The 17,790-nt window shown below is 42.8% G+C and overlaps 1 protein-coding gene across 1 annotated transcript in view; it reads right to left on the bottom strand.

The window, feature by feature from the left end:
• Positions 1 to 4,775, bottom strand: part of LOC124789110 (calcitonin gene-related peptide type 1 receptor-like) — a 151,018-nt gene extending 146,243 nt beyond the window's left edge. Inside the window, exon 1 of the mRNA XM_047256397.1 lies at positions 4,667 to 4,775. Coding sequence (XP_047112353.1) covers positions 4,667 to 4,775 — 109 coding nt within the window. The remainder of the gene's footprint in view (positions 1 to 4,666) is intronic.
• Positions 4,776 to 17,790: the final 13,015 nt, after the last annotated feature.

Consider the following 17,790-nt stretch of genomic DNA (forward strand, 5'->3'; position numbering starts at 1 on the left):
GAAAACGTAGACGTCGAGTGAGTTAAGTCATTTCCTTCGTAATTACAAGTATTTTAGTCAACAGCCGGCCAGGGTGGCCGAGCGGTTCTAGGCGCTACAGTCTGGAACCGCCCGACCGCTACGGTCGCAGGTTCGAATCCTGCCTCGGGCATGGATGTGTGTGATGTCCTTAGGTTAGTTAGCTTTAAGTAGTTCTAAGTTCTAGGGGACTGATGACCTCAGAAGTTAAGTCCCATAGTGCTCAGAGCCATTTGAATCTTTGAATTTAGTCAACACTCTTCTTTTGTCGTTGCTGCAGTGACCACTGTAAACACGCCCGCTACTACTGTCGCGGGATCGACATACAATCGCACTTTCTACATCTATCGTTTGGAACTCGCGGCTTCTATAGACAGACATTCTTGGAAATTACCGTAGAAACGGTCGATGTAGCTTCCACATTCTGTCGGCGATAATAACTATACGGAGGAAGATCCAACATATGTATCTGCTATCAGACAGTGAAAATAAAATCAGGGATGCTCCCTAATGCCAGAGAGGCAAAGGCCTACAGGTAAACGTCCATGTAAGAAAACTCATCTGAAACAATTAACGCACGTTTGTCTTTTCTTTTGCCGCGTGTTATTCACAGTTCTTTGAATGTTGTCAGTTGGTAATACTGAAGAGCGATCTGTTTTAAGCCCTTCAACAGTAAAGGTCGCATAAAATACTTCTTTATTTAAGACAAGCGGCTTCAACAGACTTTGCTGTCACATTCAGATCCGTAATAAATGCATATACATGGAATGTGTCTCATAAGTTAAGAGGTAACGTTTGATACAAAAGTGTTGGTTCGGTATTATAAAAGTCGGAAGTGGATCTGTACATTTAAATAACTTCTTTATGTTGTGAAACGTGTTCATATTACATCGAACCTCACGTACAAGATATGAAGTGGATAAAAATCAGCACATTATAAAAGATTTGTCATCAGTAAAATGTTTAAAAACGTATAGCAGCTTTTGGAAAGGGCCATGACCACATATGTGTTGTTCACAGATTCGTGTTACATCACACAAACACGGAACACCTGCGTATGTGTGCTCGTACACCCGTCCAGATTGCGGCAGATAAGAGCGACAATAACAACGAAGTAAACTATTGCAGAGCAAGTACCTTAATTTTTCTATTATGCATAAGAATCTGTAAAGGGAATTGTGAGAATTAAATATGTATTTCAGTTGTCAGTAAAGCACAGTTTTGTAATATTTACTGTTCTTAAAGGCCACTCACTAAGGTAGTTAATTTTAAATATTGTAAGGGGACATCCTCCTTTAGCATTACTTTTCTTCGACAGAGTTGTCAATACCAGTATCATTTTTCGAATTTTCAACAGGTCAGCTGCTTTCCTGAAAACTTTCATATAATTTTATACACAGAATTTTGTATTTCAAGCTAAAATTTATGAAAGTGAATTACTTTATATAATACCAATTATTGGCACACTTAAAATTTATGTTATTAATTACGCAATGTTGTACTGGTTACTATGTTTATTTCTGGATTCATTAATGAAATAATAATCGAAAGTAATAATGTAACAGAAACTAGTAGAAATTCATTTGTTAAGAATAATTGTAAACCCTTTCTGATATGGTTATTACGGTAGAATGAGTTAGTAGTAAGCATGCCTCTGATGGGATCGTACGTATTTTTGTATTTTGTGCGAAAATGTAAGTTTGGCTTTGTTAAATGTGAAAAATGAGAAGAGTGTATGATATACTGAAAAGTGAGAAAGTACATCAACGTAAACAAAATTCTGCAACAACAATCTTAAAATTTGTGTTGATCAATTCAACCGTGAAGACCTAAAATGTGTCATTTTCAGGTTCAAGAATCAGATCCCTAGACAAAAAGAACTGGAGCCAACTCAGCATGAAAAACTAAGTGAACTAGAAAATTTATTGTAATCTTTGCTCCTCTCAAATCTTCATAAAAGACTTACATGGACAATAGATGGAATTAGGAAGGAGTGCGAGATTACAATATGAAAAGAGATTTTTTCCGATCTGTCACATGGTTCCGATGTAAGACGCATCTAGTGGCTGCAATATGCTATAAAAATGTTGTCTGTGCAACAATATCTGCCAGTTGTACCTTATAAGCCGTTTAAAATGGATTCGCGCTATTTAGAAATGTCCAGCATATCCAAACAGACATGCTATTGTGTACCGTGTTTGGGTGATGTAATAAGAATCTGTGAGCAATATCTATATGGACATGGCCTTTTGCAAAAGGTGCTTTATGGTTTTAAATACTTTAGTGATGAAAACCTTTAATAATGTGCTGATTTTTATCCACTTGATATCTTGTGCTTGATGTTCAGCGTAAAATGAGCACTTATTACAACGAAATGATTTTTGAGGTGTGTAAACGTGCAGGTCGGCTTCCGGTTTTTATAATACCAAACTAAAACTGTTATATCAAATGTTACATGTTAACTTACGAGGCATATTCCATGTATATGCACTTTCTTACAGACCTGAAGATCACAGCAAACTCTGTTGAAACCGGTTGTCTTAAATAAAGAAATATGTTATGTGAACTTGGCTGTTGAATATATATTAATAATTTACAGTTCAGTTTAATGGATGGGCATCCACAGCCAAACTTTTGCAAGTTGAATGAAAACTGCTGCGACTGCTGTATTTTTTTTATTAAAGGCACGTCCGGTTTCGTAACTTTAAATTACATCATCACGTGCAAATCTGAATAAAAAGAAGAAAAAGCCGTCAGCAATTTTATGCCAGGACCACACGACAGTGACAAAAAATATACAGAAACCAAATACCTGTATTAAGTGGTCAATCTGATCGCAACCCTGTCTTCAAACTTTTTAGTAAATTTCACGAGAAGCGATAGTCATAGTTTGCGAAACGCAGCATGAAATTAGGACCTATGAACAAATGGGATCAGAGAAAAGCGGAAGCGTAAGCAGCCTCCGATAAACTTCAAGGAAATGGTTGGGAACTGGGCGTACAAAAATAAAACGTACTAAAAAGAAGTTCAAGGACCCAGAAGTACCACTAAATATTGTGCTTCGCGGCTCTTTATACTACTGTACTAATGTGGAAGAAAGGTCTGAGGATGTGAAATTGGTAGTTGAATATATATTAAAGGATTTCCACAGATTTTATGATAATCCCTTGCATTGTCACAATACTGAGGTGGTCAATTGCACTACAGATGATGATTTTCTTAAATTTTTCACTTTCACATAATTTACTGTATTTTCGCCTTGCTGTAGTACATTTTCGGTATGTTGCTTTGAACATCTTAAGGGGTTTAATGAAACTGTTTAAACCGTCATGTACTTTGTAATGTCTCCGTGTTTGTTTTTCATCTGGAAAAGATAGCATGAATCACGTTTCGAGTTCCATTTGCTTTGATGATAAATATCTTTCATCTATAAACATAGTTTTTTTCTTTTGTTTACATCCCTGTGTTATTAACGTAATCCCCCAAACGTCTGTTTTCGGAAATTGCTATTGAAAGCAAAATCAGAATGCGATCACGCCAGTCCGTTTCTCTGTATATGATGTGTATATGATATGAATAAGGCTGAAATTTCTCTCTATATGAATAGGTATACTCATTTTTTGCTGTCTTATAAAATTTAGAATTTCAATGGATCTCATGTTCTTTTGGTAAGGAGTTAAGATTGACATAATGCGAGACTTCCATCAGCAGTGCAGCCACCCTTGTATACACCTCTATTACTCTATTATGCATCACAGGATAAATTTATTAGTCTGCTAAGCTATTTCATTCCTCATGTGTCACTTTCTAGTCCCACAGTAGGAACAGCCCCTGCCCCTCTACTCTATCTCACACCCTCACCCACTCTCCCTCACACTCTCACCCACTCTCCCTCACACTCTCACACACTCTCCCTCACACTCTCACCCACTCTTCCTCACACCCTCACCTACTCTCCCTCACACCCTCGCCTACTCTCTCACACACCCTCACCCACTCTCCCTCACACTCTCACCCACTCTCCCTCACACTCTCACACACTCTCCCTCACACTCTCACCCACTCTTCCTCACACCCTCACCTACTCTCCCTCACACCCTCGCCTACTCTCTCACACACCCTCACCCACTCTCCCTCACACTCTCACCCACTCTCCCTCACACTCTCACACACTCTCCCTCACACTCTCACCCACTCTTCCTCACACCCTCACCTACTCTCCCTCACACCCTCGCCTACTCTCTCACACACCCTCACCCACTCTCCCTCACACTCTCACCCACTCTCCCACACACTCTCACACACTCTCCCTCACACTCTCACCCACTCTTCCTCACACCCTCACCTACTCTCCCTCACACCCTCGCCTACTCTCTCACACACCCTCACCCACTCTCCCTCACACTCTCACCCACTCTCCCTCACACTCTCACACACTCTCCCTCACACTCTCACCCACTCTTCCTCACACCCTCACCTACTCTCCCTCACACCCTCGCCTACTCTCTCACACACCCTCACCTACTCTCCCTCACACTCTCAGCCACTCTTTCTGAAACTCTCACCCACTCTCTCTCATGCTCTAACGGACTCTCTCTCTCACACACACACACTTCGCACACATGCGTTTATCTCTCCCTGTACTCACGTGGGCAGTGCGGCAGCTGTGAGCTGACAGTGGTCTGTGGAGGACATGGGAGATGCTGCTCAGATGGCGCTGGGGCTTCAGGCCAGCAGGTCCACCCATCCCATGACATCGGACACCGATCTGTAAACCACACAGTGAAGTGTAGTACATTCCAGTCGGTAAATGCATTACACACAAACATCCATAATGTAATCACATTCAACTGAAATAAATATAACTACCTCCTAGGGTAGGGTACCCCTTTCACGTTAATATAAGCAACGCTTCATCACGCTATGGACTCACATGACATGTGGAACATCAAAATGTTCAAATGTGTGTGAAATCTTATGGGACTTAACTGCTAAGGTCATTAGTCCCTAACCTTACACACTACTTAACCTACATTATCCTAAGGACTAACACACACACCCATGCCTGAGGGAGGACTCGAAGCTCCGCCGGGACCAGCCGCACAGTCCATGACTGCATAATGTGGAACATCACCCTGACTAAAACAAACTTGTTAGCGCTGAGTCTAAGGCTAGCATATCTAGCTCGATGCCGTTTCAAATGTGCCCATCGCAACTGATGTCACCTAAGGATGCCATCTCGCCTCTCCCCGCCCCAAGACTCACTGATGAATGATGTATAGTGTTCCAGGTATTACGTCACAGTGCAGCATTCTAGTTCTAGAGTCAGTACATTAATAACTACAGAGTTGAACAAATCGATCCGGGGATTAATGTATTTGGAGAGGAAAATGAGTTTTCCTTACTTGGAAAACGCAAAGGCTTAGAAACACACTGAGTACCTCGCAAAAAATCCGGAGTTTAACATTAACAGAGACTTAGGAACGGACGCGACTGGAACAGGAGAAGGGAAAGTAACAGTTGTATACAAAGTAACCACCAGGCGTGCAGAGTAGAATTTTTCTTCTCCAAGCGTCTGACCCGGCCAAATGTCGCCATTGGTCGTTGCTCTGGACTCGCATTCGGGAAGACGATGGGTTCAAATCCGTGTCCGGCTATCCAGATTTAGGTTTTTCGTGGCTTCCTAAAATCGCTCCAGGCAAATGCCGGAATAGTTCCTTTGAAAGGGCACGGCCAATTTCCTTCACCATCTTTGCAACAATCCGAGGTTGTGCTCTGACTATAATGACTTCGATGCGGCAGGGACATTAAACTCTAATCTTCCTTCCTTCCAGGCCTCTGCTAGTCTGCTTCCTATTGTCCCCTAGATTCGTCCATCATGCGTTATTTTACTCTAAAATAACCAATTTTCATTGTTTCTTAAAACTTTGCGCCACGTTAATTTCTGCTACACTCGTGTATTTCTTAATATCTCAATAAGTTTCTCTCATTCATTTCGTCTTGGCCTCTTTGCATTTCCTGTTAAATTTATTCATAAATTATGTATACCGCTGGGTTAGTTGTTTCTGTACACGAAATGCATTCGCAGTTGCAAATACGAACAACTGTCAGCTGTATAAGGGAATGATGATAGTGAAAATTTGTGCCAGAACAGCATTCTAAGCCGGATTTCCCATTCTACGCGATCCATCGCCTTACCGCTTCGGCCATCCGTGCACTACTCACAGCCAGAAACAAACTTCCACATGTCGCCGTCGCTGGGTCCCATCTTGTACTCGTACACATTATGTAAGTCTCGTATATGGCGGACATTTTAACTGAAAGTACCCACCCGGTATCGGTGGATGAATACGATATTGAAGTTTCTGTATTATAAAGAAGGACGGCACAAATTTCAGCCATCGTCATTTCATTATACAGCCAATTGTAAAGCTTGTATTTTGAACAACACAGGCACAGCAATATTCTTCGTCCATCCATAAGGTCGAATATTTCCTGAGCCATTCATAGCTCCTTGTCCTCTTCTCTGACCATGCCTACAGTGTCCATAACTGCCTTAATTAGTTACTTGAATGTTATATTTCGCCCCTCATGTACTAAACTACTCTTCACACTTTCGCTTTGGTCCCTCCATACCGCATTTGAATGATGCTGTTGTCAGAGTATAACACGGTGGCTGGCTACCTATCCTGATGCGTTGGTAGTGAAGATTATATTGTAGTGCTAACATTATTTTCCCAGCAATTCCCCCCTTCCTCCACAGTCCCACTCCAGATTCTTCAAAGGAATCAGGTATAAAATAGTTCCAAACGTGTGATTACGTTACATATGAGTTAACGTGTTAAATATTTGACTTTAAGTACGTAAAACGTTTATGTTAGGACTTCAAAACTGGATGGGTGAGGAACATTCAGCGAGAAATCAAATGGCTCTGAGCACTATGGGACTTAACATCTGAGGTCATCAGTTCCCTAGACTTAGAACTACTTAAACCTAACTAACCTAAGGACATCACACACATCCATGGCCGGGGCAGGATTCGAGCCTGCAACCGTAGCAGCAGCGCAGTTCTGGACTGAAGTGCCTAGAACCTTCAGTGAGGAATGAACTGTGTTCCTTTCATTACTTTGTGCGACTGTACGCGAGGAGATGCTTTGAAAAAGTTTTAAATACGTTGTATATGTGCAGACTGAAGCGAAGAATGAAAATTTGGACCAAGACGGGATTCTAATCCAGGACTCCTGCTCACTAAGCAGATGTGCTAACCACCACATCACCCCAGCAGAGTGGCCTTTCACAACGGAATGAACTACCCTAGCACGCCTTCCTCTTCACCCCAAATTCATTTTCACGCCTCAACCCACTTGGTGTTCCCCCTAAGCATTGCAGAGGTTCTCCAACCGTATTGGAATAGCACCTCAGCATTGAACGAAACTAGGGATCCCCTCTGAAACCAAGGCATAGGTGCTTTAATCAAATAAAACTTTTCTTCAGGTGTGACTTTTCAGGCTTTTCCGACGGATCTGTTGCAAATACTCTTTTCGGGTTTGCCGCCGGATAATACTATGCAAGTCGCACAATATTTCGTCACTACAGGTGTTAGACGTCTTCAGGTGGCGGTAGTTGCTGTGGTCGCTACTGCAAGACGCGACTGATGGCCATCAAGGCGTCGAACCGCTGTATCGACGAAATATTGTGGGATTTGCACAATAGGATCCGACGGCAAACCCGAGAAGAGTATTTGCACCTCTTCAAGTGTCAGACATCATTGTTGAGATTTGGAAATATCTGTGGAATCATATGGTTTTATTTCTTTACATTATATTTTAAGTTTGTTGTAAATCACCTAAGTGCTCTCAGACTCAAATACTATAGTAACATAATATGGGTAATTTGCGTGCCTCAGTTACGCTGCTTCTCGTCATGTACCGTTACCGAAGGAGGTGACGCAGTGGTTAGCACACTGGACTCGCACTCGGGAGGACAACGATTCAAATTCGCGTCCGGCTATCCTGACCTAGCTTCTCCGTAATTCCCCTAAATCGCTGCAGGCGATGGGACCGATGACTCCGCTCTCTGGTCCCTTCAAAGCAATTAACCGACATACTCGTATACAGTTTGTAACTTTAATATTTGAATTATTGTGTCAAACCTTTAATGTGAGGTTGGTTGGTTCATTTTGGGAGAGGGGACCAAACAGCTAGCTCATCGCTCCCATTTAACATGAGTTATATGTATGAAAGAGTAGATACGACAGCTTTTTAAATTTTTATATTCGGTCCATAATTAAGCGGAATATTGACAGTCAAATTATTGCAGACACTCGAAGCCTTTAGATAGGCAACCTGGAATTGGGATTGGGTAACTGGGTGACAGTTTAGTATCCTTCAGATGCTAACAACAGAATATTGAAATCTGAACAGGTTCTTTATCTTATACTGTGGGCTACGTTTAAGAACGAATTTTTCGAAATTCTACCTCTAAGGCAGTGGTTCCCAAGCTTTCTTAGGCCATTACCACTGAGTGCAATCAGACATTAGCTCTAACCCCCCGCCTTCCCCCTCCCCCACCGTCTGTTGCCCCCCCCTTCCCCACATTATTACCAACTTCAGCTAAATTGTTGAATGAACGGCTTTTCTTGAAACATTTATTTTTAAAATGGTAAAAGATGAATGATTTTTAGTATGTATGTGTGTGTTTGTGTATGTGAGTGTGTGTCTGTGTGTGTGTGTCTGTGTGTTAGAATGACTGACGAAGGAAGTCGTGGTGCACCGCAAGTGCTACTGACTACTCCTTATCAGATAAGAAAGCTAACTATCGACAGTGAGGGTATACACTTGTTACATAACATGCTTCCCCTGCAGTACTCATCTCCATTGAGGCACTTGCTTGACCTGCACACTGCAACCCCATTTAAAATCAACTAAGTGAAAAAGTGTACACTATACTTACTGCCGCCGGACTTGTTTGCTGCATTTCTTACTTCTGAACTGGAAGTAATTGAAAGACTTTAGACTGTTAATGCTTTGTGTCTGACCAAAGCCAGTAATAGTAATAATAATAACAATAATAATAATAATAATAATAATAATAATAATACTGTGTACTGCACTATGCAAGCCCTTGTGTAGTTACTACTACGTCGTGCTGCCACTTAATTTATCTGTCTGTTTCGAAGAAAGTAATGAAGCAATTTCTACACTATTGCAGGTGCTGTCTACAATTGACAGATTTAGTATTTGTTCTGTATATGTCTCGCTTTTATCCGCAGCGACATATGGGACAAAGCACAACATATGTGTGTAATGGGAAGACTATGTGAGAAACCTGTAACCTTCATGGCATTAATATTACTAATTTGAGAAAAAGTAATTCTTGATAATTTATATAATCGGTATTAGAGACTTATTAAATAGTGATAATACGAGTAGTAATGATGTTTTGAAAATAATTTAGATTCGTGTCTGAAGCAGAATCGAATCGTTCTGTTTTTACCCCTCAAAAAATTTCATTGTAGCCCTCAGGGGGTAGTTACTCCAGGTTTGGAACCACTGCTCTAAGGGGATGAATTTTTTTAAAAAAACATGTCGCTATTGAGACAATTTTGCAGCTAGAACTACGAAAATTGGTATTTGCTATCTCGGTCAGAAACAAAGATATACTTGCTACAGTATTTCTGAAAATTCAACCCCTCAACGCGTGAAACAATGGGCGACTTTTCTAAAATAAATCGTTAGTAAATTACAAGTGAAACATTTTTACAGCTACAGCAATCAAAACTGGTATTTGACTTCTTGGTTGGAAATAAGAAAAATACGTGTTTTAGTGTTTTTGGAAATTAAACCTCTAAGGCGGTGAAGCGGGGGATGAAAAGTTTTAGGAAAATATTTCATTGTGGAAGTGGATTTGCTTCTTGGTCAAAAGTACATTTGGAAAGGAACATGCCCTTAATTAGCTTGAAAAGCTTAGAAGGTGCTGCAATTTGTGAACTATATCAAAGAATGCTACGTGACAGTCATCACGAGAAATTGGCTTTGTCGAAACTGCATAAAATGAAACTATTGTCTAAAACACTAATTTTTCATTAGGCGTAACATAAATTTATAAAATTATTTTTGTTGTAATTACTACTGAAACGTACGATTACTGATGACAAAATGTATACCGGCTTTAAATGTGATTCCATGTACAGGGATATCGATTTGAGATGAGAGAATTCAGTATCGGGAGTAATACTAGCATTGATACCTATACAACCACTTATCTAGTGTCTCCTTTTTTATAATTCGCCATATGACATTAAATTAAGCCGGTGGGAAAATTCCAGTTATGCAAAGACTCGCAGCCATGTAAAGGGTCACTGACTCTTTTTACAGTGTGTAGATTTACCAAAGAGCAATAGGCATGACAACATACAAATTCGATTAAAGAAAAAACAAAAGAAAGTCGGTGCGGACCATACAGGCAAAGCTGGAGAAGCAGCGGGTTGGGTAAGCTACAGTAGTAGTAGTATACTGTATGTAGACGCAGGTTGGGTAAGCTGCAGTAGTAGTAGTATTCTGTATGTAGATGCGGGTTGGGTAAGCTACAGTAGTATTAGTATACTGTATGTAGACGCGGGTTGGGTAAGCTGCAGTAGTAGTAGTATACTGTATGTAGACGCGGGTTGGGTAAGCTGCAGTAGTAGTAGTATACTGTATGTAGATGCGGGTTGGGTAAGCTACAGTAGTATTAGTATACTGTATGTAGACGCGGGTTGGGTAAGCTACAGTAGTATTAGTATACGGTATGTAGACGCGGGTTGGGTAAGCTACAGTAGTAGTAGTATACTGTATGTAGACGCGGGTTGGGTAAGCTACAGTAGTAGTAGTATACTGTATGTAGATGCGGGTTGGGTAAGCTACAGTAGTAGTAGTATACTGTATGTAGACGCGGGTTGGGTAATCTACAGTAGTAGTAGTATACTGTATGTAGACGCGGGTTGGGTAATCTACAGTAGTAGCAATAGACGCGCGCCCTACCTGGCGCTGGCTGGCCGGAGGAGTTGGCCATGAGGGCGCAGCAGCGGTCGGCCTCGTCGCAGCAGGAGAGCCACCTGCTGGCCAGCTGCTCCTCCCTGAAGCTGTCCCACACCAGCCGCCGCAGCTGGTCGCGGCTCTCCACCACCTCCTGAAACACGGAAACGTCGCACACACCGCTCTCAATTTTCGCACTTGTGTTTCATGTCTACGTATACACCAATTCGCCAATAATTACGAACACTGCCTCCCCCGACGTTGTAAGCCACTTGGTGGCGCTGTGGGCACATGACGCCGTAACAAAAGGACATAACTGAAGCAGACATGGACAGGTATGGGCTGCAAATTGGGAAATCTATTAAGATAATCGACTTTAACGAGGCGCAGATTATTATTTTTCCTGTCAGGTTTCTCTGTTTGGCATGAGATATAACTCTCACTAATCTAAAACAAATTGTGTCAGGTATTTGTACAATTTCACTGGATAATTTCGATATTGTTCAGCTTCAAAGACATATGCGATGCTTTTTAACTAATCTGTTGTACTCTGTAAGTATACAAATGGAACTTTGCACCCTCATAGTTTTTCAGTTTTTCTATTTTTGTATGCAATGCACTTTCATAATTTTTTAATGTTGATATTGATAGATATCCTGGATGATGCCTAATAACCGAAACCACTAGGTGACTAACGGGACACATAAACAGCTGATGGTTAAGATGCGTTATGTAAAGCACTTCCAAGGCTCATAGTAAGCGTCAGTGAGTAGTACGTGTGACGATCAGTTCTATTGTCACAAACTGTTTATCTACATCTACATCTACATTTATACTCCGCAAGCCACCCAACGGTCTGTGGCAGAGGGCACTTTACGTGCCACTGTCATTACCTCCCTTTCCTGTTCCAGTCGCGTATGGTTCGCGGGAAGAACGACTGCCGGGAAGCCTCCGTGCGCACTCCAATCTCTCTAATTTTACATTCGTGATCTCCTCGGGAGGTATAAGTAGGGGGAAGCATATATTCGATACCTCATCCAGGAACGCACCCTCTCGAAACCTGGACAGCAAGCTACACCGCGATGCAGAGCGCCTCTCTTGCAGAGTCTGCCACTTGAGTTTGCTAAACATCTCCGTAACGCTATCACGCTTACCAAATAACCCTGTGACGAAACGCGCTGCTCTTCTTTGGATCTTCTCTATCTCCTATGTCAACCCGACCTGGTACGGATCCCACACTGATGAGCAATACTCAAGTACAGGTCGAACGAGTGTTTTGTAAGCCACCTCCTTTGTTGATGGACTACATTTTCTAAAGTCTCTCCCAATGCATCTCAAACTGGCACCCGCCTTACCAACAATTAATTTTCGACTGCTCCCGGTGGAGGTTCGAGTCCTCCCTCGGGCATGTGTGTGTGTGTGTTTGTCCTTAGGATAATTTAGGTTAAGTAGTGTGTAAGCTTAGGGACTGATGACCTTAGCAGTTAAGTCCCATAAAATTTCACACACATTTTTTGAACAAGATTTTTTTTATGATCATTCCACTTCAAATCGTTCCGTACGCATACCCCCAGATATTTTACAGAGGTAACTGCTACCAGTGTTTGTTCCGCTATCATATAATCATACAATAAAGGATCCTTCTTTCTATGTATTCGCAATACATTACATTTGTCTATGTTAAGGGTCAGTTGCCAGTCCCTGCACCAAGTGCTTATACGCTGCAGATCTTCCTGCATTTCGCTGCAATTTTCTAATGCTGCAACTTCTCTGTATACTACAGCATCATCCGCGAAAAGCCGCATGGAACTTCCGACACTATCTACTAGGTCATTTATATTTATTGTGAAAAGCAATGGTCCCATAACACTCCCCGGTGGCACGCCAGAGGTTACTTTAACGTCTGTAGACGTCTCTCCATTGAGAATAACAAGGTGTGTTCTGTTTGCTAAAAACTCTTCAATCCATCCACACAGCTGGTCTGATATTCCGTAGGCTCTTACTTTGTTTATCAGGCGACAGTGCGGAACTGTATGAAACGCCTTCCGGAAGTCAAGGAACATGGCATCTACCTGGGAGCCTGTATCTGGGTCTCATGAACAAATAAAGCGAATTGGGTCTCACACGATCGCTGTTTCCGGAATCCATGTTGATTCCTACAGAGTAGATTCTGGGTTTCCAGAAATGACATGACACGCGAGCAAAAAACATGTTCTAAAATTCTAAAACAGATCGATGTCAGAGATTAGGCCTATAGCTTTGCGCATCTGCTCGATGACACTTCTTGAAAACTGGAACTACCTGTGCTCTTCACAGTGACATGCATCAGCTTATTCATCGTCACCCTATCATGTGCAGTTTCTTGTGATTCAGAGCAACTTTTTTACTAACTGAACTGACTGCGACAGATGAGCCCACGTCCCCATCTTCCCATGATCTGGAAATAGTGGTGCTTCCATTTTCGTTGACACAGCAAAATCAGCGTTGTATACGTTTTATACCGACTGTAATAATTACACCGCAGGAAGAAACGACGGGAATTGGCGTGGTATTGTCTTTGAAACAGTCAAGGACCCCAACTGATAGTCTGAGGTTGTGTTTGGCGAATATCAATAGTCAGCGCCTTGCAGGTAAACGTCGAACATTATGGCCAAAATTCTTGATAGATTTTGGAAACATTCCATGTATCATTCATTCTCACCTCACATTCCACAGGATTTCAAAGAACGAAATTGATTCAAGGTCACACCGTGCAAGGCCGAATACTGTCAGCAGCATCATTTATAGCTACTGCCATCATCATTACAGTCCTTCGTTCAGCAGATGTGATTCTGCCATTTATGCCGCAACACGACATGGTATGGGCTCGAGTAATGTCTGAAGTAGTACTGGAGGGAACTGACACAATGAATCCTGCAGGCCTGTCCGTAAATCCGTAGGAATAAGAGGGAGTGGAGATCTCTTCCGAACAGAACGTTGCAGGGCATCCCAGATATGCTCAATAATGTTCATGTCTGGAGAGTGTTTAAATTCATAAGGGATTTCCTGGAGCCACTATGTAGCAATTCTGGACTTGTGGAATGTCGCGTTGTCCCGCTGCAATAGCCCAAGTCCGTCGGAATTCACAATGTACATGAATTGATGCAGGTGATCACATAGGATGCTTACATACGTGTCACCTGTGTCGTATGTAGACGTACTAGGGATCCCATATCACTCCAATGCCCCACACCATTACAGAGCCTCCACCAGCTTGAACAATCCCCTGCTCACACGCAGGGTCAATGGATTCATTAGGTAGTGTCTATACCGTACACACCCATCCTCTCGATACAATTTGACACGAGACTCGTCCGACCAATCATCAACAAGTGGGTGTTGACGGACCCAGGCGAGACGTAAAGCTTTGTGTCGTTCGGTCATCAAGGGTACATAAGTGGGCCTTCAGCTTCGAAAGCCCATGTAGATGTTTCGTTGAATGGTTCGCTCACTGACACTTGTTAATGGCGCAGTACTGAAATCTGCAACAATTTGCAGAAGGGTTGCACTTCTGTCACGTTGCACGATTCTATTCAGTCGTCGTTGGTCCCCTTCTTGCAGGACCTTTTTCCGGCCGCAGCGATGTCGAGGATTTGATATTTTACTGGATTCCTGGTATTCACGGTACATTCGTATGGGAAAATACCCACTTCATCGCTACCTCGGAGATGCTGTGACTCGTAGCTCGTGCGCCGACTATAACAACACGTTCAAATTCACTTAAATCTTGATAACCTGCCATTGTAGTAACAGTAATCGATCTAACAGCAGAACCAGAAACTTGTTTTATATAGAAGTTGTCGACCGCAGTGCCGTATTCTGCTTGTTTGTATATCACTTTATTTGAGTATTTGAATACTTATGGCTATACCAGGTTTTTCCGGCGCTTCTGCGTTTTTTCCTGAAGAAGATATTCCTCCATCGTAATTGTTTAAGTTCATCAGCGGCCGTACCCTAATGATCCAGCTGTTCCTCGTATTAATGCGTTACCTACGATTCAGTATTCATCACCCACCACATTCTCGTCGCCATCTTACCTCCTACCAGTCAGAGGAACGGGCGGAAGCGATTGCAGTGAAGGCAACACGGCTTCCACTTATTGGTTCCCTCACACAGCAGATAAGATTGCGTCGTATACTATCTGAACAAAACTTCCCGGACGCCTATTAGTGGTCATTAATGTCAAGTGTGTCCACCCTTCGCCCATGCAACGGCTTGAAAGCTGCTGCCGACACCTTAATGATAGCTTAGCAGGTGAGGTAGCCAGTGCAGACAATTATCGATCAATTCCTGTTTGTCAACTTCAGGAATCTTTCCAAGAGGCTGATTTCAGTGTAGTGGAATGGTGCTGCTGCAGCTAGGATTGGTGCCACATCCCCGGATGTAGTTGCGACATGTGCCTCCATCTGTGTCATTCCTTACAGTGGCTCACATAGTGTCTAATGGCCACCCTGATTCTGTCTATAATCTTCACGAATCCCAGGTGACCATATGTTGGAGCATCGTGGAAGTACTCCAGGATAGCTGGCCTTTGTTGAACTGGGATGACGAACAACAGTTTTCATCCTATTGGATCATAGTTCCTATTGTACAATGCTCCATTAATTGGAATTCTCCTCCTTCAAGGCTTTTATGGTTTTCAGCAATGCTGGATTTTTCCTCTGTTCAGCAGCGATGTCACGTTATGAAGTGATACCTCAGACTTCATCTACACTATTGAACGGCAGTCAGCATCCTGGTGTTTGATTGTGCACTTGTATACCTTTGTGGCGACATGCTCTTGAAGCCTCATCTTGGCAGTTGGCCCTGCAGATCCCCCAGGCAAGTTAGACAGCACAGAGAATGGTTGTCTAACACAATGGTGAATGTTTTACCAAATAAATGTGGTCAGAACTTGATGGCCCAACCAAGTGCAAAGCACTCTTTTTTGGTTGCAGAGTAGTCCATCTCATACTTGGAGAGTACTCTGGAACCATAAGCTGTCACTTTTACAGTGCCTCCTTGAGTTTGCACCTGTACCATAACCACTAATTTCACCCTCCGCCACGCACCGTATGGTGGATTGCGGAGTATGTATGTAGGTGTAGATGTATGTATAAAATCAGTGATAAAACAGTCTAGGTCGGGTTGGTTATTTTATTTAAAATGACCGGTTTCGACCTCGTCTTACGCCATCTTCAGAATACCGCCATCAGCTGAAGTTGACGATGTCCAGAACAGTCAGTAGACCTCAGCAGTTGAAACTGCTCTGCGTCTACACTGCTTTTTCACTAATTTTATATACCTTACAAGACCGCTGTTCTCCAAAAATGTTACCAAAAGTTTTAGATGTCTGAGTGTCTGGAGGAATGGCGGCACTTTCTTTCTTAAGAGCCGGCAACAGAGATGGTGGTGATGTTCGACGGTGCGGTCTAGAGCCAACTCTACGTTCTAACGCTTCGTAAAGTTGTTCCACTGGACTCATGCCGGCACTCTGGGCAGGTCAGTCCATTTCAGGAATGTTACTGAGCACAAATCATTGCCCCACAGATGCTGCTTTATGGCAGGGTGCATTGTCAAGCTGATATAAACAATCATCGTCTCCGAACTGTTGCTCCACAGTACGCACTAAATAGCAGGATAAAATCATATTCTTCCGCATTATGATTTTCTTCAGCGTAAGAAGAGGACCCCTACCGCCGACACGTACAAAGGCCAAGGCAATGATCCTCCAAACATGCATGCATGTCTTAGGGAACAGGCGCTGCGGCGACTGCAGCCGTTACGAAATGCATAAAACATATTCGAACTTGTGAATACGGACAACCATCAGCTGCATAATTGAATGATGACAGTGAAAAGTTGTGCCGGACCAGGACTCCTACCCGGATTTCCCGTTAATCACGAGCGGCCGCCTTACCGCTGTCCGTCCCTGGTAGCTGAGTGGTCAGCGCGACGGAATGTCATACCTAACGGCCTGGGTACGATCCCGGCTGGTTCTGAGATTTTCTCCGCTCAGGGACTGGGTGTTGTATTGTCCTTATCATCATCATTTCATACCCATCGACAAGCAAGTCACCGAAGTGGCGTCAACTCGAAAGACTTGCACCAGGTGACCGCTTTACCCGACGGGAGGCCCTAGCCACACGGCAATTTCATTTTGCCTTACCGTTAGGCTCCCCGAGCACGATACACGGCCAAACACAAACTTCCGTATGTCGTCAACCATGTGTCAACAACCTGTACTTCTAAACAACAGTCCGCAGCTCGTGGTCGTGCGGTAGCGTTCTCGCTTCCCGCGCCCGGGTTCCCGGGTTCGATTCCCGGCGGGGTCAGGGATTTTCTCTGCCTCGGGCATGGATGTGTGTGATGTCCTTAGGTTAGTTAGGTTTAAGTAGTTCTAAGTTCTAGGTGACTGATGACCATAGATGTTAATTCCCATAGTGCTCAGAGCCATTTGAACCATTTCTAAACACCACAGCCACTGCAGTATTTTATTTAACCGCCAGCACCGGGCAAGCGACTTTCAATTCACCCTTTGCTTCCTGACATAAGAAAAAATTTACTTTTTAACATTTTCTATGCAGAATTTATGCTATTGTGGCCTCAAATGACGGTAGGATTTTTTGTAAAATTTTATTTTATTTTTTGCAACTTTTTTCTCTCCTGGTACTCAGAAGTACCGTCAGACTCCACGGACAGAATCACAACATGCGCAGAAAAATGCTCCAATTTTTAT

This window comes from Schistocerca piceifrons, chromosome 3 (assembly GCF_021461385.2).
Source record: "Schistocerca piceifrons isolate TAMUIC-IGC-003096 chromosome 3, iqSchPice1.1, whole genome shotgun sequence".
In the NCBI taxonomy this organism is placed as follows: Eukaryota; Metazoa; Arthropoda; class Insecta; order Orthoptera; family Acrididae; genus Schistocerca; species Schistocerca piceifrons.